A 21,882-nucleotide genomic window follows, 5' to 3' on the forward strand; every position below is an offset into this window, starting at 1 on the left:
ACACACACATGCACACACCATACACACGCACACACGCGTGCGTGTGTACAAAGAAATGCACGACATGGCCTGTTGCACTCGTTGTTACTTTCCTTTATAATTTTTCGATAATTCTTTTTTCCGATATGACTAAACAAATAATTCCGAGATCTGTGGAAAATCTCTTTAATCTCGCTATAATTCAATGCGATAAATTTCATTGAATGATTTTTAGCATTTCCTCCACTGTTTTTTTTTCTTTGGTAAGATATTTAAATATTTTTGTATTTCTTTATTCGTGGGAAGCTCGATGGTCATTCTAATAAAATAATGAATACGAAATTGATAAAATCGAGTTATACCGGTCCACATCATGCATTTTAGGAGTAATGCGTTGCGTTGAAACTTAAAGGAGGTTCGAGCGCTACTTTCTAATCAACAAACATGTTATTAATAAAATTGTATTCAACGACTGAAAAAATAATTTCGCAATAATATTAGTAAGATTATATTCGTAAATGTCATAATATGTAATCAGTTATATTTTAAAAGTTGTCAAATATTAAAAAATAGCAAAATAAAAGTTTTAATATTTGATGCAAATACCAACAGATAACATATTTCCAATTGTGTGTCATCGTTTTCTTCTCGGTTTCACCGATTGTTTCGCCGAAAAATCTAAATTTCTCTCGAACGCGACGATAAATTTATGTAAGTGTTTCCACTAAAATATTCTTCAATATTTACTTTACTATTGCGACAGTTTTTTTTTAATTTGTCTTACATACAAATATGTTAAATGACAAGAAATTTGAAAATGATACAGTTATACGTGCTTGCATACTACTACTTTATAATTAAATATTTAGTAAACGATACTGTAAGAATTATTCAAATTTCTGTTATACATAGTTTGATTATCTTTTGCATCATGTATATATTATAGATTTATCTTTTATTTGGTCAAATGCTCGAACCCCCTTAATGGACTTTGTAAGCTAATAGACTACCTTGCTTGTTTAATTTTTACATTTCAACTTGCGATTAGACTTTGCGATTGAGACAATCGTGTCATACATTTCTCCGCTGAATCGCGGTGGTAAGAAGCACCAAAAGAATTCTAGATAAATACTGCTACTCATTAAAAAAATAATCAGTTGCACAGATTGCTGTTATTAATCAGTGAGTGTCTGCGTTAAAAAATACGTGCCGCTTTGAAAAATTAAAATAACAACTGTATATCTGCGTCTACACTTTATACACGCACATACGTATGTTCGCACGTGTTTGTATCCTAGAATATAAAAAATCAAGGTAGACAAAGATCATTTATGAGATCATATCTTGCATAACTACTGTATAAAAATAACTTTTGTTCTGATCGCAACGTTTTCAAACGAATGCACTCACTGGGTTAAACGCGTATTTTAATATCTAGCTCGATTATGTCTCGCAGTTCTAACACAAATATTTCAACCCTTTCTTTCTCTCTTTCTCTCATTGTTTTCTCACTTTCTCACAGTACATCAGTAATCGAGACACAATTGCACCAACCCGATTCAACCTGTTCAATAATTTGTTTCACAAATCTTCATAAATAACGATTCTATTTTGAATGTGATAAACGTTTCAGTAATTGCACATCTTTCAATGTATCAGCGACATACAAAAATGATGTACAGCCAAGTATCTTCATTTTAAGAGCATTATGTAGATCGGATCCGATTAGCTTTTTAACAGACTTGGCTTTTCTGAATACCCGTGGCACGCCGGGTGAGTCTAGTCGAACAAGCAGAATCTATCGCTAGGCCGCGCGACTGGTAGTGGTGCCGAAGGTGTCTCGAGTTCGAGACGCCGACATCTTCGACTTACATCGTATCACGCTTACGACGGCAGAACCACGCGTCATGACGACCCCGAGTGACGGACGCTTCGAGCAATCCGTGCGAATTCGGAACGTCTTCGGCTTGATGTATGTTCGTGTATGTACATGTGTGTGGGTGTATGCGCGCGCGCGTGTGTCAGAGAATAGAAACACTAGGATGCAGCCGCCCTGTAGCACCGTACGACTTGCGTGCACTCACACTCGCACGTGTCTCTTCGTGTAATATAGGCCACGGCAGTCGTATATATACTATCAGTCTGTCTGTATATACGCGCGCGCGTATGTATATGTTGAATGCGTGTGGATGTGTGTCCGCGTACATATATATATAATATATATATATGTATGGATAGTGTATATCGTTGGTGATTATCATCGATTGTTCCTTCCAGAGACCCCGCACGCCATTCCACGAAGAAAATCCCTCGGACAATATGAGGCTGCGACTCATGAACGAGAACGGCGAGGGAGCCATAAGCTTCCCAGGCCGGAAGACTTGAATCGCAACGTTCTCGTGGGTTTTTCCAGCCTCGAAGAGGAAGCCTCCTCGTACTCGGCGTAACCGACACCTCTCTGTCTTCTCAAATCTCTGTGCGCACTCTCTTGTACATCTTAATCACTTTTCCGAAGATTCGCAACGTGGATCATCGAGTTGGCAGATACAACTGCAGGGACACTGCCTCCCATACAATTCCGTATATTGGATCGTTGTTACGCGCCATTGGAGGATTGATGATTATCGATAATTCTCTCTCAAATCTTGAGACAAATTCTGTCGAGGCATATGTAAATTGCGCTTGTACCTGGTCTCGAAATTCCACGTGGAGATGGTACACGCGTCTCCATGATCTTGTACGCGGTAGCTCAATACAAAATTTGTCGTCTTATTTGTCAGGACACCAGATCATCGCGAGTAGCAGCACCTGTCGACACACGGACAGTAAAGACTTTCTTTCCCTTGTCTCAACCCTTCCCTCATGTCCTCTCGTCTTCTCCCTCTCTGTTTTTAAGTCGTTCGTTAAACCCTCAGAGCGCTCTATTTTGACTGCACCTGCGGATGCCGCGTGTCATGACGCGTCCGTCCCTCGGGGAGCAGATACATTGGGAGACACGTTGATTAGCGATAGTAATAATAGTAGTAGTAGTAGTAGTAGTAATAGTATTAGTAAAAGTAGTAATATAGTATTACTAGCAATAGTAGCGATAGTAGTAGAAGTAACGATAACGATAGTGGTAATAGTCGCAGGAGGGATAGTAAGAGAAGTAATGGTAATGATAGGATCAGTAATGGTATCGAGGATGATGATGGTGGTAGTAGCAGTAGTAGTAGTAGTAGTAGTAGCAGCGGTGGTAAAAAGAGCGGAGGAAGAACAAAAGTGTCACAGAAGATTGTATCGGCATCGGTGTACGTGTCCGTTTCTATGCATGTATGTATGTATGTATCAGTGTGTACGAGTACACGTGTAATTGACACGACAATAAATTAACGCGAAATCGAAAGATAAAGGCTCCTCGAGAGTCGCTGGCCGGATATCGAACGCTCCAGAGGGTAGGCGAGAGATCCGTGTTCACCACCGCTTCTCACTCGCGCGCCTTCGCAGAACTCACGGGCCGCATCGGACCGCTATAGCCGCGGATTTACTTGCCCTGCGGCGTCAGGGGATAGAAATCGATGAGATGACTCAACGACGTCAAAGTCGAGGGCTATGATCCTACGCACATCAACGACTCGTGCGTACTACTGCTGCTACCAACATTGCTGACGCCGGCATTTCCGATAACGTTGCTATTGCCGCAGCTGCTGCCGCAACTGCTTCCCGACATCAGGTGTTGTTGTTGCTGCTGCTGCTGTTGCTGCTGCTGTTGGTGATGATGATGCTGATGATGATGGTGGTGATGATGATGGTGGTGATGATGGTGCTGTTCCTGGGTTGTCGTTGTACTTCTCAGGATGTCGTCTGTCGAAACAGGCGTCAGCTTCCACCCGGGCATAAAGTCCAGGTCAAGATCGGGCCCAATGTCCACATCTAGTAATTCGTTGTTGTTGAGCGGATCGAGCGGCGATTGGCTCGACAGAGATAGTACGCTACCCCAATTGATCGAGCGGCTGTCGTCACTGTCACCGATGCCGGAATCGACATCGGTTTCGCCCGACGACGTCGGCGGCACAGGGAAAGGCGTTAACCTGCCCTGCTCGGGAGGTTGCAGTTGAGCGATCGGCGCCGGTACGACCGGCTCCATAGGTGGCGGACTCCTGTCTCTCTCCATCTCACGTTCTAGGTGTCTTAAGGTGTTGCAAATCAATACCGATCGGTGGAGGCTCGGATCCGGGAATTGGCGATACCTGGCGAGTTTGCACATAGAGATGTTGAGCACGGCGAGCCGTCGTTGCCGATAGCAGGCCCGGCCGCGTCGACACCAGCTAGACTTGGAACCTTCGCAACACCGCTCGTTCGCCCGGTAACTTGAGCCGAGCTCCAGGTAGCTCTTGCCGTTTTCCTCGCGACGTATCGTTGGCGGTTCGTAATGATGAAGGGCGCCCCATTGCGGCTGAGATCTCGACAGCTGGCTATAACCGTTGCTGCCGATAGGACTGACGGCGGCGCGTTGATGGTGATAATAATGTTGCGCGTGGTGATGCAACTGGGTCACTGTGGACGAGGCCGACGTCGAGGGTGACGCCGACGATTGTTGTTGTTGCTGTTGCTGCTGCTGCTGTTGTTGCTGCTGCTGCTGCTGCTGTGATTGTTGCTGCTGCTGTGTTTGTTGCGACGATTGGGAAGATGGATGGTGCTGCGATGGGTGTTGCTGGGATTGCTGCTGCTGCTGTTGCTGCGATTGCGAGGAACTCGTCGTCGTAGACTGGCACGGGTTCGTCGTCTGTAGACAGGGCGAGCTCACCTCCATCTCATAATACGACGTCGATGTCTGATTCAGGGGTGGCCCGTAACTGTCGTCCATTGCCCACCAGCTACCGTCCACGCGTCCGAGCTTCGACGGACTCTCGCCTAAATCCATGTGGAATTCCATGCAGCCGACACCACCCTCTAATTTGCGTTTTCCTGCCGTCGCCTGCAGACCCATCATTGCACAACTCTGAAAGCATCCACAAATTGCTAATATTAGCTTCTTGTATTTCTTTGCGCGCATTTCGTTCTATCTGTATACAAAGACGTATCATCTCTAGTTATAATTCCATCATCTTGTAGATTGAACCGTTACGACGAATCGTAAGTTTATTAAGGGTCAGCGTTATCGTCAAGTTATTTGTCGGTGTTGATACAACAAAGTAGAATGGGCACGTTTAGTTTTGCTCGAGACACTGGAAGGCGAGAGAGTAGGCAAGAGAGGACGTGACTCAGACGCTCGGCACTTGGTCCGAGCGATGGAAAAAGTGACGTCACGCGACTCCCTAGCCTTGCCTGGAAGAAATCATCAGCGGAACGCGGACGACCGCTCGCTGGCGAGCGGGCTCAGTCTCGACACTTCCAGCAGCAATATTTTAGAAACGTTTGCCCGACACTCTTGCGACAGAGGGAAGCCACAAGCGGGACAAAGAGAATTTTTTAAGAGAAACCTAACGTTTCGACAAATCCTTATAATTTTATAAGATAGCTTGGTAGCAAAAAATATTTTCGCTCAAATAAAAATGGAGGTGACGGTGCATTAATTCGCTTCGGGTCGTATATTGTCAAAAAGTACCTATACGTTTAAATAATCAAATCATTTTTGTCCCTAATTATTACCCGTGCCAAATTGATGTGTGTATCGAATTCAATAGAATTCCGAAGAATAAAAATCTTTGTCGTTAAACATGATCGGATTCTGTATTTTATTTAAAAGTCGCACGCGTTTTTCTCGCGAACTGGGAATGAGGTCAAGACGATCCCGAATGCCGAGATTACAATTTCTCTTCGTCTCGTTGTCGATTGTAGGGTGGGACGAATTCGCGTGCGTACCTTGGCGCCGCGGACCCTACGAAAGCAGTATCCACGCAGCCGTGGATGATTTACGCGCGTACGAGGTCGCGCGAGTGAAAGTAAGTAAATAATCGTTCCTCCCTCCAAGCCCTTGCTCACCTCGGGAGACGGAGAGACGCGTTTCTCTGCTGGTGCGAGCAAGAACGCGCTCTCGCGAGCGTGAGAAAGAGAGGTCGAGAGTAGGGAGCGTTAAAAGGGTGAGAGGACGGCGATGATGAAGAGGGGAAGAGTCCCCTCTCTTGTGTATGTTTCGCCACGACGTGCGTGCTCAGTTGTGCTCGGAGATGCCGTGAGATGTCACCAGCGACATGTTTGCCGGATGGCCGAGTCCACGTGGCTTCCACATGACGTTTGATTTTACGGAAGAGGAAAGGAACGCGAGCGAAAGATATGCATTCGTATGAAAAGAGAAAGAGGATGTTTTTGGGCCCAACGAAAAGATAACGGCGACGGTCGCCAGGTCGACCGCAAAGGCTCACGACGATACCTCGGTCCTCCGAGCACACAGAAGCATAACATTCAAAATGAAGGAAGAAGACACGAATCTCTTCCTCATAATCACGCGATTAATCTCGTTACTGAAGTCGATTATCGTCTCTTTGACTTTCGTCGCTCGACTCGATTATAGAACGAATTGCCACTTACCAAACTTTGATAATTCGAACAACTTTCATAAATTCGCGTTAGAAATAGTTGCGGATACTATTCCTATCGCGGACGTTTCCGACTTACGGCTTATCAAATTTAAAATCTTCCCTCCCCCCCTCTCTCTTTCAAGAAAGAGGCGCGTCTTCCCTTTTATGTAATGCGTAACTTCTAAATCGACAATTGCGAAATAAAATTATTCGGTAGCGCCTTGACAATCGAGAGTCTCGACTTGATGCCGTGCGTGTTTTTGTTGTGCAAAATTGAAAGATCTCGACTGTAGTATAACTAGTAGGTCCACTCTCCGTCGGTTCCTGAGATCTTTACAGTCCCGATCACGTGGTACTGCGCCATCGTTTTGGCCAGCAATCCAGGAGCGTGTGTACGTATTTGTCAAAGCTACGCTACCACACATACAACTTTGCTCGCATTGGTCCGCCCAGAACAATGGCAGATGCGCAGAACAAGCAAATGACGGCGTGGACTTACTATGATCTCGACACTTGGTTACGTGCAGTCTAAAGCCAACGGCACACGATACTATTTTTTTTCCACTGGATTGCTTACGAGAGCCAGTCAGGATTTAACATTGAGTCACCTGATATAAAACTCTGCATCCTTATTGGTTCTCGTACGCAATTTACTTGGAAAAATAGTATCGTGTGCCGCTGGCTTTATTCATTAACGCCTGGACCTGATGTATGGATGGAAATAAAGATTATGAAACTGTGAATCCTAGTAAAACTGAGGTCCAGACATCGACGAATAAGACCGTACGTCTTTTCATAAATGAGAACTGATAAGTAAGACTGCGAGGTGTCCGCCGTTCCACTATGCCGAGCGGCTAGCGGGATATTAAATTTCGCGAATACATTTTTATATGTTCGCTCGCTTGAAACGTTTTGCAAGCGAATTTCGTGCGCGAACGGGGTGATCTAATGGCTCGGGGAACAAACGTCACCGCGCTTCCATCGAACTCGGCGCCCGCGCGTCATTACCAACGCCGCCTCGAGCTGATAGCGCGCGGCTCCGCTACAGCGGTAGTGAGCGATGTGATGACCGAGCTTGTGGTGAACGACGTACCGGAGAGACTCGTGGGCAAAGCCAATGCGACGCGCGTATGTATGTACGTTCCCGCATATGATTCCATTATGTCCCATAGACCGACAATAAGAAACTTGTAAATTCGACAAACTCCATGAAAGTCGAAAAATTGCAACTGGGTTCACGGCTGAAATTTATTTACCGCGTAATTACGCGGTGTCGCATGCATGTGCCAGCTGACTGTTGAGCCTCTCGCAGCCGGAGCAACGTGGATTTGTGTGTAATTTTATACTCGACTGAGAATGACCCAGTTTGTCTCTTATCGGTCAAGACGGCAGACTTGGGCGGACTCTAGACCGAAACGCGTTTTCTACTTGCCGCACGGTAGCTACGTAACTACGTCGCTACGTCCCTGGGCTGACTCGAGTGTCTCTAGCGGCAACGACTCGCTCTTGCGACCGTGTACATCCGCCGCAGCCGGCCGTAGCGGCCTACTTGGAATATGACTCGCTCGTGGAGATTCTCCTTCCAACGCGACGTGGTCAACCGGCCAGCTCGGAGCTCCAAGGAACGTTCGTGGAATCATCGCGGAGGAAAAACAACGCGGCGGATCTAATCTCGCCTTCTAGCCGTCGAGAGAATGACGCCAACTCTTTTCTGGGCAACTCTTCTTTCTTTCCTTTCAACTAAAAGCGACTAACATTCGCTGCAACGTCTCATTCGCGCGTCCCCGAGCGGGAATTTCAAGCCGTTTCAGGCGAATCCGAGAGACGAGCGAGTGAAATCAATTTAACCATTCGAGCAAGCATCTCAAAATTACCGTAGCTTCGGCTTTACTGATTTTACTTTGCTTACTGTCGAACGGTGTTATATAACTTTCACATTTTTATTTCGGCTCGCGCTTATCGCCGATATATTATGCCGCGCGAAGAATCGCTCGCGCCAACGATTGAAACGACTAGCAAGTTTCAAATTATGACGGGGGAATCTTCGAAGCGAGTGGATTTCCGTGCACATCGCCCTACGCGTCGCGAAAGTGCGTTGGAAGGAAGATAAACTTGCGAGAGCGAGGGGGGGGGGAGGGGGCGGTACGTGTAACGCGGGTTAATAATTTCACTCCGATCGGCGAAACTTGCTCGTTGTCTCTCGACTACTACCTCCCGCGAGGAGCACGTATTCGGGGATACGTACTTGAAAATTTCGGGGAAACTCGGCGAATGGGGCGCGCGCCCGACTACGGATGCGGCCGTAATCTCTCCGGCGTCTCCTCCTCTTACGTGCGATATTTGCGAAGCGTGACCGGGCACTTGTTGAATCGACAACGGGAACGGGAACAAGAGGAACCTGGGGGGTGATGGAGAAAGGAGGTGCGTGCACGTGCGCGCGCGCGCGCACACGAAAGAGAGACAGAAAGAGAGACTAGAGCAAAGCGCGGAGGATAGCGCGGGAGAAAGGGGCGGGCGGGCGAAACGGATGGGCGGTTAGAGGTAAGATGGTTAGGGAAAGAATAAAGCGCGAGGGCGAGAGAAGGGACGAAGAGGTGAACGCGGGAGGAGGAGCGGAGAGGATGACCGATGCGAATGAGGGTGATTGGGGGTGATTGGGGAAGACGAGGGTGAGGCGACGCGCAGATGGGACAGTAAGGAAGAGCGAGGGATGAGGAAATACACTAAGGAGGATCAGTTGTATGTGGCGATAATGCGCGGTTCTTTACCAGCCGTAAATCAGAGTTGAGAGAGGCGCCACGCCCCGACGCTCCTTTTCCACTTGTGAAATCCTCGCTGCTTGCATCTCGTTTGGAAACTTGGCGATCGCGGGGGATTAACGCGGCGCTAAATAAGGGTCTCGCGCCCGGCCAAGTGGCGATCCCGCGATTAGAGAGCGACAATCGTTTCGCGATATATCGCTGGCGCTTGACTCCTTCGCGCGACACAAGTCGGCTACGTCCGATCCGATCCAATCTGCCGGTTTACTTATACGACACACGCGCATTCCGACGTTTGTTCTTCAACTTTCGTACGATGCTGAACGATCCTGCATCCCGGTGTCACGAACAGTCGCGGGGTCTATTCGTGCGTCACAGTTTTTCGCGTGGTCGAGCTGCTGCACATAACTCACGTATATCGATACTTAAGTACAAAGGAAGTCATATTGTAGATTCCGTGCGGCGACTTGGACGTCGGGTGATAAAACGACCGGGATTCGCCACGAGCGAGCAACAGGCGTCAAGCGAGCGAAAACACAGGGAATAAAACCCGGGCAAGTTTTATCGCGGTTCAAACTCGAGACGAGTGGGCACGTGAGCACCCGAGATGCGTCGCGGGACCTGGATAATCGCATAAATCATCGGCAAGTATACAAGTGAGGGAGGAAGCGCCTCTCGTCTCCGAAGGAATTCGTCGGTGCAAACCGACGCGATGCGCTACAAGTAGAGGAGTCTCGCGATGAATCCGACGTAATCGGATATCGAGGAATAGGTGGGTTCACGCGATGCACGATGAGATACACTTGTGGACAACCGAGTGACCGATAGACGAAGCAGGAATTGAAAGCAGCGTAATCCCGGCGAGTCCGACTCCTTTCAAGTACGAATCGATATTCGACGTCTTCGTGCGAACGATTCGTAGGAAATCCAAACTATCATACGCGTCATTCAAGTGCACGGCACGATAATAGGAGTTTCGAGAGGTTCTAAATCTCACGGAGCGTTATCGGCGCGCTTAGGACATCCAGTGGCGAGAACGCGAGAGCTAATAAGCAAGAAATAACGGCGGTGACGACCGATAAAGCCATCGGCCGATTGGCCGACAATCGTGCGGCAAGGGATTGAACAAGTGTGAGCGACGCGAGGCGAGGCGAGACAAAAGCCAGACGCGTTACAAAAGTTGAGCGATTATAATATATACATATACGGGGTGTACCAAAACCACCGGATATCCTTTTAATCATAAATTCTTTACAACGTTTCAAGACGAAAATCCTAATACAAAAATGTCGAGGCTACAATAGTTTTTAAATGATAAGCGATTATATTTCACAAATTATAGGCCTGAGACTTCGCGCGCTCAGATGCGGCGATATGACAAGTGATAAAAGTGTTCCTACGAATGTCGCCCTTTTTAGCATAGTAACAACCTTCATGGCAACCGATATCGATCGATCACTTTGACAGCTGCAACACCTTGAAGTTACAAAATGTTGCAAATTTTTACTTGAATGAAATTGAAAGGGGGCGACATTCGTAGGAACACTTTTATTTTTAGTACACCTTATATGTATATACTGTATATGTGTGCGTACGTATGTACGCGTTGTTCTCGCGATGCACGTCCGTCGGCTGAGAAAGAAGCGTTTTTGTGAGCGTGACGCGCGCACGCGGCAGTGGCGCAAGGTAGTAATGGCGCGCGGCTAGTAAAATCCCAAGTGGAGAAGGTTCACGGTGGATCCGGCTCTGCCGGGCGATGAGGTAATGTTTGCCTCGACTCGACTCGACTCGACTCGGTACGGCCGCGCCGAGTCAAAGCTATCTAGCAACTTGCGCGACAGTGTCGACGTTGGAAACCGCGGCGCCTCAACGTTAAACAGCGTTAGCTGAGATTCGACTCTTTCGCCGTTGCACGCTGCTCATCTGTAAGCGACTATGGATGCGTACGAAAATTTTTCGCAGCCACACTCGCCACATCTCGGCTGGCTAAAGAATGGAAATTTCTCCAAGTTATAGCGCGTATATGTATTTATACATTTTGTTGGAAAAAAATGTTATCTTCGAACATCGCCGAACAATCGAAATTACGTTTAAGTAGTAAGTTCAGCGCATGCGTTTTCTAACGTACCGACTGTTACGTTGCACATGGAAAGAGATGTGTTATGTTAATTTATTTGAACGACGTTCGGTACGTATAAGTCACGATCCGAAACTAAACTATTTTTAAGCGTGATAAATAGATAGAGAATAATAGAGGCAGTGATAATTGAGTTATCGACACTTGGGGACATTGGGACAAAAGGTCCGATCTGATTTGCTAGTTTTGCTGTCTATATCTTATCTAAATTTGCCCCCCCCCCATTTTCCTTCATTCTTTAAAGAAAGAGAGACGGAGGGGGAGGGGGAGGAAGAGAGAAATTATTCACGCTTTCTGGCCGTTTTAAAAGCGCGATGATTAAAAAGGTTGGATGTTGGTTTCATATTTATACTTCTAAATTCACAACGCCAGTCTTCGCCGGCCCTGCCGGCAAACGCGCTTCGAAGGCTGAGTTGGCCGAGAGACCAGTCGTCGGTAGATAAAAGTAGTCGTTGTATACGTGTGCGTGTGCGTGTCTGTACGCTCACACGCGTTCGCCGCTGATATCGGCGCGGTGACGCGCGCACTCGCGACGAAACGAGCGCGAGCGCGCCGATAGCGCCGTATACTTCTATAAGTATATATATATGTGTGTGTATAAAATATATACACACGCATGTGTGTGCATGAGTAATGCCGTGAGAATGTGTGCGCGTATGCGCGCGCGCGAGTTGAATTTTCTGCGCCGCGCAGCACACGACGTCGGAGCGACGTTGGCGCGCCACGGTGGTCATGACAGCATGACGTCAACCGGCCGTGTGTTATTTTCGAAAGGGGACTCGACGGTGGCGGCGCCGCACGGAGAAATTGCGAGGCGGCGCAAACAGCCGGAGCACGTCGCTATCGGGCGGAGGAACAACAAGGCGAGCTTCGGGCGATGCGAGCGAGCGAGCGAGCGAGCGGAATATGTCGAAAGGACTCGCTCGGTTGCGTCTTGCGTGGATGGAAAGTATTTCTTTAAAACACGCAAATCGCCGCGAGACGAGAGCGAGTTACGAGAAACGTCGCTTTACGTAAAATAGCAACGAGCTTTTTATTTTTTAAGCACGCTGATATTTCCACGCCTTTCGAAGAGTACGATCGCGATAAGACATTTCTCTTCGGAATATATTCACGCCGGCTTGCTTTCTTCGCTCTTTCTTATCTTTTATCTTTTTGTTTCCGGTGATATCTTCCAATTATCGCTATTATCTCGGTGACTGTACTTACTTACGATATAGTTTTTCAGATATTCATCATCCGAATCTAGTTTCTTCCCGAATCGAAATTTTGGCTCTACGTTGAATCTTTAATTCTATTATATCGTAGAACCTGAGACAGTAAGACAAGTCGAACTGCAAGTACAAAATTTACTCCTACTTCAAGACTGATAGTGTCGGAAATTTCTACTTTTGCCAATTTAGCATTAAAGTAGGTCCTTTTAAGTAAGAGCTAAAGTAAATTTTTAGAATTAAAGATTCAAGGGAAGAGTAAAAAAATAAAATGTCAAAGTAGGTTATTGCTGGTCTATGTAGGTGTACAGATCAGCTAGGTAGATGTAAATTATCCTTAAAAGTGTCAAAATGGTACCAAAATTTCGACTCGGGTTTATTGTGAAAAGTTAAAAAAAATTAAGTGTACAATGTATAGCGTGTGAAATTAAGTTGTTACAGTTAACTCGAAAATGTAAAATAAATAAACGATGTTGATTAAAATATTTCACAATCGTCTCAAAAGTGTGTTAATCCTCCGCGCGTCTGTTCCCTCCCTTCTACTTTTTTATTCTGATACAGAAACCTATTAGTATCCTGACGTTTCTCTTTCGTCACAGCTATCACGTGCGCGCGACTGGATCGAACGACTCGATTTGACAAATGTCCTCGGGGACGCGACCGGCAGTTCTCGAGTTTTACGTGACCCGGGGCCAAGGTCGAAACACTATCGCTTTACCAGATCGTCACGTTAGCGGCGTAAAATTTAACCCGCGACACATCCCAAATCTACGTTTATTCATCCAAGTAGTCGGGGATAAAAATCTTGGTGCGTACGTGTCGAAAGATACGCGACGTCGAATGGACGGGTTCTTGGCGCGCGAAGACGCCCGAGACGTTGAAATTCGTCGCTATTCTGGAGGCTGACCCAAACGACGAGTTTAGCGGAGTAAAGTCCGCGGCAGATTAGCCACGCGCTATCGCAACGAGCGCGCGTGGATAAGATTGTGCCGCGCCGCGTCGCGCCGCGTCGGTCGACCGGCTTCAGGCTTCAAGGACTCCGCTTGTTCAAGGCGGTTAAGACGTCGAGACGAAATTTCTCGACGAGATCCCCATTGCTGAACACGCGACCTGTTTCGCGCCGCAGCGATAAACATTTAAGCCACGATAAATACATGTTTAATAATAACAATTTAATAACAATGAAATATTTTATTTGAGAACAGCAGTCCGCATAAACCGTTTCGTTACGTTTCGCTTAGAAACGACGCGTGATTTGTATTAGAACATTTTATTTGTTACATCTCTTACGGAAAAAAAACACTCAAGTTTTGAGAGTTAACACTCGATTGTCCGAATTTACTCTCAAATTTTGGCGTAAACACTCAGATTTAAATATTTACACCCAAAGAGAGTAAAATCGGACAATCGACTGTTAACACTCAAAACTTGATAGTTCTGCCGGAGGGGTGAACCGCTGAGGGCATTGTGGTGCACAGATTTGCGGCATTGCTGGGCATTAGGCCTTGCTGGGGCATTACAAAGCTAAAATAAGCTAAAGTAATGCCCACTAGGTATTAGTAAGCATTGGCGTACGTGATTTTGGTCAGCGGTTTACCCCTCGGTCCTGCCGGGCAATCGCAGATTGTCTTTTCACCCGAAGCTAACTAACTCTTCATCGAGCATCTACGGACCAATGCAAGATATAAGTTTATTTCGCAAGTTAATTCTACGTAACTTCTATCGTTTAGCGCAAATCATATGTTTCCGATTGAAAATCGATGATTTGGGAAAGGAATTGTTATCCTCGCCGAGCGAGCTTCCAAAGTTTCTCAGAAGTGTCCACGGAAAGTTAGCCGGTATTACAGACACCGGTCTTTTTCGGGTGACACGCGACTCCCATCAGCCGAAACGGCGCGGGGATACGTCATCGGGCGCGAAACGCGCGCGAGAGTCTGCGATCTCTCCCCCTCCCCCCGAGGGACGACGGGCACGTGTACGAATCGGCGGTCGCAGAAGGGATGCCGAGGGGGGCGAGGTACACGGGGGGTTGTTCCGATGCGTCTCGGCGGTAACTATCCAATAGGCGACGCCGACCCACTCATTCACTCCTCCGCCAACCCCCGAGGCGCCCCGCGCGATACCTACGAAAGCGCGTAGGCGATCTCTCCCCGCACGTAGGTACGCGCGCGCCCTTGCCTCGCTCGCGCTATGTAGCGTACATAACGCGCGTATATATGCCTCCCGACTGGTAAATACCCTACCCTATATACGAGAAGCGGCGAGGAGAGAGAGCCTACGCGCCAGTCGGGCCTACATTAGGGGATGAATAAAGGAAGGTCGCCGAAAACGGAGGGTCGGCACCCCTGGTCCCCAGTGCCTCTCATATCCGTACGATTATCCGCTCGCGCTTCTGGGGAGAGCACGCGTGCGGCGCATTTTCGGGAAACCTCTCGCGCGACGACATTAAAATTGTGTACATTGTTGGCATCGATTCAAATTTTTTAAAAGATTACGTTAATTACGTTTGTAATGTCTGTATTGCATTCCACTATATGCACTATGTGTACGCGCTTATATTCAGTTCAGTCGGTTGAAAGAAAATAGAAGTGATGAGATCGCATCTGGAATAAGCCAAGGACACGTGGCTCCTTGCGTAAATCGGACTGAGCGCCGCTGATACTATCTATAGGGGCGCGCGACATCTGCGGTGTCCTGAACGAAGGGTCCTACCCCGAAAACCGGGGAATTGGGTGGGGATCAGAAGCGGGAGGAAGGCCGCGAGAGAGAGAGAAAGAAAGTGGACGAGAGGGAGCGAAAAACTCGAGGACGGAAAATTGAGAGACGCCGCGCCGCGCCGGCGAGAGGGCGAGCGGAGACGAGAAGTAGAAAGGACGACGACAGAAGGAAAGAGACGGAAATAGGAGTAAAAGGACGTCGGCTCCTCTCGAAATAAAGCGATGGAAAACGTCATCCCGCCGTTAATTGGTCCGTGCCAGTTCTAGGAGTAAAAGCTATCCGTGAATTCCCCGTGTATCGCGACGTTTCCATTTGTTTCGACAACGGCCGGGATATTTCGAGCGTAGACCTCGTACGATGAACAAACTAATATCTAGATATAGGTAAAATAGTAAACATTCGGTAAAATACGGCAAAACTTTTCTTGAGATACTACATAAAATATATCATGTACAATGGCGTTGTAGCTGCACATTTTATTCGCGAGTTGTTCATCACGAAAAACATTAAAAGTTCGGAGTTAATAGTATACGAATTTATATTTAAGATTAACATACACTTGGACATAATTAAACTCCCTAATATTTTTAGCAAGTAAAAATGAACTCTGCTCATCGAGAACAATTCGCGTTAGGGTAAACTTCCCCTTTGTCCTATCGAGAATTCAAACAGCTTGATGGATGCATCCGTGCGGGCATTGCAGTGCACGCTCACGCATACGCGTGCACGGAAGCGCGCACGCACGCACGCACGCACGCGGGTGGCTGTATCTTGGTCGTGTGGGAAAACGTAGACGCACGCGGCGGCTGAAAAAGGGGGCCATATGTCGGGCAATGGCGGACACCCCTTGCGCGTGGGAGTGCCAGCGGGGATACGTATATACGCGCCACTCTCCCTTTCCGATACATTTTTTGCCTCGCGCCGGATTTTTTTAGCGTGGCGTCTTCCTGCTTACGCGCGTATGACGCGGCATCCCTCTCTCCCCCTCCCACCGCGGGGTTCGCCTGGTTCGCCCTTCGGCGTCCGTCACCCGGCGTCATATGGAGCGCAAAGGTTTTTATTTCAAATATTTTCGGTTTCGATGAGGAGACTCGTCGATGGACCCATCTATGAATGAAACGGCGCGATCGGTCACACCGAAGCTGCGAAGTGGCGTATCTTGCGCGACATCGTACTCAACGTATGCTCACACCGAATGATACGCCATATGTTTGTAGATATAGGATGCCTTTTCAATCGCGAGTTTAAGAAATTTACAAGCTGTTCTTTCTTTACAGTATGTACGTAGAAGCTGTTTAATAGAGAACGACTAACAAATAAAATCGTGAGATCCCCGGCTCATTTTATACGCGAACGACGGGGTTAAAATAGTATACCTAAAGACCAAGCTTCAGATAAAGCAAAACAAGCAAGGTAGAAAAGAAAGAAAGAAAAGAGGAAGGAAGGGAGAACGAAGCGAGAGAGGCAACGTGTGCGAGTCGCGCGCGCGCCGAACCTGTTCGCGTCTGACGAGTGGGCGCGCGGGATGAAGTTTACGATGTCCGTAGGACGAGAAAGAGGGGAAGGGGGGGGGGGGCAAAAGGACAAGTGGACAGTTCGGACATAGCAGGTGCCAGCTGGTCAACAATGAACATGAGTCTGGTTTGCGCATACGCGAACACTTTCCACTTACGAGAGTGATGAATCGACGATATGACAAAGAATGCATCGAATTATGGAGAAGGATTCGCGTTCGGGAAACGAAGCCGAGTAAAAGTATCGTCTCGATATCAACGCGATATCGATACTTGATTTTAGCGAAGGAGAGTACAAGTAGCACAGAGAGCTTGTAGAAACGGTTTTCTATCGCGGAAATATATCGCCATAAAGTAGCAATACACGAGCTTGGCTTTGTAAAATTAAACTTGACAACGATTGCGCGATATTTCTCGAAGGCTAAATCTGCGCCAGATCTAGTTTTCTTTAAAACATATTCAATCCACAAATTTTACCATTTTTCTCTCTCTCGCTCTCCCTTCCATTATATAGTACAGCAATACATTTGAGTCCGTATCATGCTATGCTTTATGTATCAGATTCTTTTTTTGTACTAGTCACGTACACGAAGGAAAAGATTCCAAGAATTTTGAGAAAGATACGTGTTGGAAAAATTTGTCTTGGCGTCTTTTACCTACTTGTGAGGCCTCGGCAGGAGATACCTGGGCCCAGGTAGGAAATACGGATGATCGTCGTGCTTGGGTCACGATGCTGCGCTGCCTTGACGAGGGTCGGACGTAAGGGCGCATCGTGTTCCGAAGAGCCAACAATAAAGTCCAGAGATTCTCATTTAAGCTTTCGTTCGTGAGAATGCAGTACGAAAATAATATTTCAACGGTTAAGCTATGTGAAAAATGAGCTTTTGGAAAGAGCATTACAAATTTGGAATAAAATCGATACTAGTTGATTATGTAAATATGTTTAATGTAACGCAGCAGTAACATTTAATTGAATGCGTCTTTCGGACTCTACATATAATTGATATATTTTTCATCTTCAAGGAAAGGAGAAAATAAAAAAAAGATGTAATTAATGAAATTACGCGTCCGTATTTCGGACAATACATGTATCGTACAACGCGTGGGTGAGTTAATGGAAATTATTACCGTGCAATAGTGAATGAACAATGGTATACGAGGCCCTAAGGTTGAGATATGCTATATAGGAGACTGTGGGACCAGGTCGGATTTGGGTTTGGGGTAGTAGATCCTATACACACTACCTAAAGGGAGACAGCATGAGGGTTGGAGCCTTTTATGCCCAAGGGTCCCAGGGTAGACGACGGCCTCGACCCTTTTTGTTCGGGCCGTCGAAGCGGCAGCGGAAAAAGTTCTTTCAGTGTCGAGTAGGCCGCTCCTGCGTGAATTGCGCAGGACGACCAGCTGGTGGATTGTTTTACCGTCGACATTTCACGCTTTATCACATAAACTGTACTAATTAGTTAATTAGACCCCAAGATATCCCGAATGATTACATAATGCCTTTATATCGTAGAAATATTAAATTATTAAGATCAAGTTTTATTACAGACGATTTCAACATATTATATTAAAGAGCTAATTTGAACAAAGCTCAGTATTTCATATAAAATTGTAAATTACATTTTAATTATTGAGATGTATTTTCTTATTTGACCTATTTGACGCAGCGGAAAAAATGTTATAATAAAAAGTAGGGGCATAAGACAATTGGGGAAAAGGGAAACGAATACGGTAAACAGGGAAGGCTCGAGACGACGATCCTTAAAAAATTTTAGAAATCTGAACAAGAAACCGCTTAAGAATTTCGAAACATTTGAGAGGCAAAAGAAAGGAATTCTTAGGACACAAATTTTAAGATTTTTTACCTGAGTTTTTGTATCCTTCTTTGTGATGCTTAAAGGATCATCTTCAGATCCCAATTGTGATTTTGATTTCAAAGTTGTACTCAAATATAATACAAACCTATTGTCAAGTAAAATTAAGTTAAGAGATAAATATAGACAAATAAAATTAAAGTAACGAATATTTTTCTTACGTTTCAAATTTCGGAAATAAAATAATTTACTTTTGAATTCAAGTAAAACCGTAAAGCTGAGTAGCATATTGTGAGAAAAAGAAACTAAAGCTATTCTCATCTGCAATTGTTACTTTCGTGTGAGTTTTTCTCAACGAAATTTTCCGAACTGTCAAATTTTCGGATATCGCAAATCTAAATAGTTTAATAGTTAATTAACTAGTTCGAAACATTGTTAACATCCTTTGTAAGTATTTGCATATAAATTTTTAACGTTTCAGTTTGAGACCATTTAAATAGCTAGACCATGTAATTCGAATCTGTGTGTGTATGTGTGAGCCCTACTTTCAAACCCTAGGTCTATATAATAGTATGTACTTGAAGAGATACGTGTATTTCAAGGTACACGCATTGACATACTGAAAACTCTTCGAGATAGAGGAGGGACAATTGCTAGCGTATCTCGTAAGTGATGGGAGGAACGTAATGAAAATCCTGCGAGGTCCTCTCCGAGGATTGTTGGAGCCGTCCGACGACGGAACAAAACGAGTGAGACTTTACTGTTAGGCGGCTCTCGAGATGAGCGCGAATAGTCATCGTACAGCCGGTCGCAGCGAGCGAGCGAAGGAGTGAGTCGAGCGACCGCGCCTGGGCTATTCCTTTGATCGGCAAGCCAAGTCATCCAGCTAGCCTAGCTAACTCAGTACGCTCAGTCGGTCCTGCTGGGGCTGGGTGTTGGTGAAAGGTGTGGCCGCATTAGCCACACGAGAAAAGGAGAATACAATATTCTAGCCGCGATATTCACCGACGAATATCGGGATGATGAGGATGATGAGGATGATGAGGACGACGACAACGAGAAGTGTAATAGCTCTCGTTCTGGTGGCTACCTTCTCTTCGTTGTCGTCATCCGACACAATAATCGCGGTAGGTACGTTGCAGCAGGATAGAGGAGAGAGAGAGAGAAAGAGGGGGGGGGGGGGCAGGAGAGAGAATCAACTGAAAAAAACATTGGCGTACAGGTGGTCGGCAGCGAAACGATCGAAGAGTACCGCTTAATGGGATTCAACGACCTCCGTACGACGGTTGGGTCGGATCTAGGAATATCGGTTTGTTTCGGCCTGTATCGCCTGCTTGCCGATCCCGCCGGTACCGTCAGCACCGTCGATACGTCAAGGCACCTCGCAAGTCTATTTACCTCCGGATCGATCGCGCCCGTGTCGCCAATATTTGGAACGGACGAATATTAATCGCGAAAATGAGAATTTCCGTATTTGTCGGGAGAGACAAATCGTCGCGCAGCTATCAAAACTTGATTCGCGACTAATCGCGCTATATTCGAAACCACCAATAAACAGATGCGATTAAGCGAATTGCTAGTCTTCACTTAAACTTATTCGAGAGCCAATTTTACACACGGTCGGTTAACTGCTAGCTGGAGATTTCTCGATTCTCTCCGTCTCTTCTTACAATTGGATAATAATGGAGAAAAGGATAGGGAATTGATTAACATCTGGTTAGAGCAGTTAACCGACATCTGTAAGACTGACCTTAAGTGGGCTTTGTTTTACATTTTTATTCGAGAATTAGACCAAGATATTTGCAGAAAAGTTGAAAGAAGGGCAAAAGAAAGGTGTAATTTATTCCGTCCAACATTCGTTAAGCCGAGGTCGATTCCAAAGTCACAGAGGAAAGGGATCGAGCGGAAATGCGCAACGTCTTTCTCTAGCAAATCCTATGTCGATAGATATCGCGTTCGTTCCGAGCGAACGATTCGCCGCTCGGCTTATTTTCTCACTTTTTCTAAGGACGATCTGGAAGCTCGCTCGCTAGGCGAGTCGCGCGAGAAATCGGCGATCGGGGGAAATTCCCGCGGAGAGAACAAGATTTTTCGCGTCATAAATTCCTGCGGGAGGAGAGCGATTGAGGATCTTTGCCCGTAGCGGTACCGTCCTTGCCCGATCGCCTCGAGCAACGCTGGCCCTGACGCGTTGGTAACTGTTCCCGTATCCTGTCCCGACTATTCCTAGCCGAGAGCGCCCGGTATGCCGCGCAAGTGAGCGTGCGGCGCTCGAAATCGCACGCTCAAAATGGCGCCTCAGTAATTATCGAAGCGCTCGCCATTTAATATTCAACTAAATACATATCTCTTTTACGTTGCGTTTATTTATATAAATGCCATGTATAATCAGACGAATCTAAGAACGGCAAGAGGAAACACGAGCAATGGTGAAACCCGTCGCTCTTGCATCGAAATATCGAAAATGTTTATCGCGGGTGAATTCCGAAAGTTCGGGAACGAAGGTACGAGGCGCAGTTGTGCGCTCTCTCTCGTAAGGAAGGAAAAAGGGGAGACGATGCTCGATTCAAGCCTGGCGCTGACAACGAACGAACACTCGCGGGCCGGCCTCGCGCGTTCGTCGTTATCCGCTCCTTCGACACGTGCGCGTTGTTCAACACCGTCCGAACATTACATCCAAAGTACCCGCGACGGCAATCGCACGGTTTGGATTTACGGGTGTCAGTCGCGGCGCGCTAGGACAGCGTGATATTGGAGGGGGGATAGCTGCTGACGGCGACGGTGGCATCGGGGTCGCGGGACGGCACCGCGGTACGAAAATAAAATTCGTCTCGCCGTTGCGCGAGAGAATCCGTTGATCGCGGACGCGACCAAGATTTTGAGTCCCGACCCGCGTTGCCCCGCTACAGATACACGCGGCTTTCGCAGATATAACATCGGCCCATACAGCATGTCTAAAAGACATCTTTAAGAGAATCCCGAATTCATCTGTTACCGACACATTCGAATATAGTTTTTGCGCGGAAAATGTTTTTATTAGCTTTTATGCACAAAATAATGCCAGGGTAAGAGCCCGCGATCGTCTTCATGCGTCAAGTTTACGCCCGAAAGCCTGGGAGCGCACCAACTCATTTCGGAGAAAAGTGCGAACTAAATAAATTTTATTTTGCAAAAAGTATGGGCACGACCAGACAAATTTGTCTGGTGTTTTACCAGCGCAAAAGTTTCGCGAAACGGGAACGTGACA

The 21,882-nt window shown here is 46.7% G+C and overlaps 1 protein-coding gene across 2 annotated transcripts in view; it reads right to left on the reverse strand.

Moving 5' to 3' along the window:
• Positions 1 to 100: 100 nt before the first annotated feature.
• LOC105569571 (basic-leucine zipper transcription factor A) overlaps positions 101 to 21,882 on the reverse strand; it is a 96,187-nt gene continuing 74,405 nt past the window's right edge. For both annotated transcript variants that reach the window (XM_012026143.1, XM_012026142.1), the window contains one exon: positions 101 to 4,960. In XM_012026143.1, coding sequence (XP_011881533.1) covers positions 3,569 to 4,951 — 1,383 coding nt within the window. In that variant the 5' untranslated portion in view covers positions 4,952 to 4,960 and the 3' untranslated portion in view covers positions 101 to 3,568. The remainder of the gene's footprint in view (positions 4,961 to 21,882) is intronic.

This window comes from Vollenhovia emeryi, unplaced genomic scaffold (genome assembly GCF_000949405.1).
Source record: "Vollenhovia emeryi isolate VEMERY1.0 unplaced genomic scaffold, V.emery_V1.0 DF939123.1, whole genome shotgun sequence".
Classification (NCBI taxonomy): domain Eukaryota; kingdom Metazoa; phylum Arthropoda; class Insecta; order Hymenoptera; family Formicidae; genus Vollenhovia; species Vollenhovia emeryi.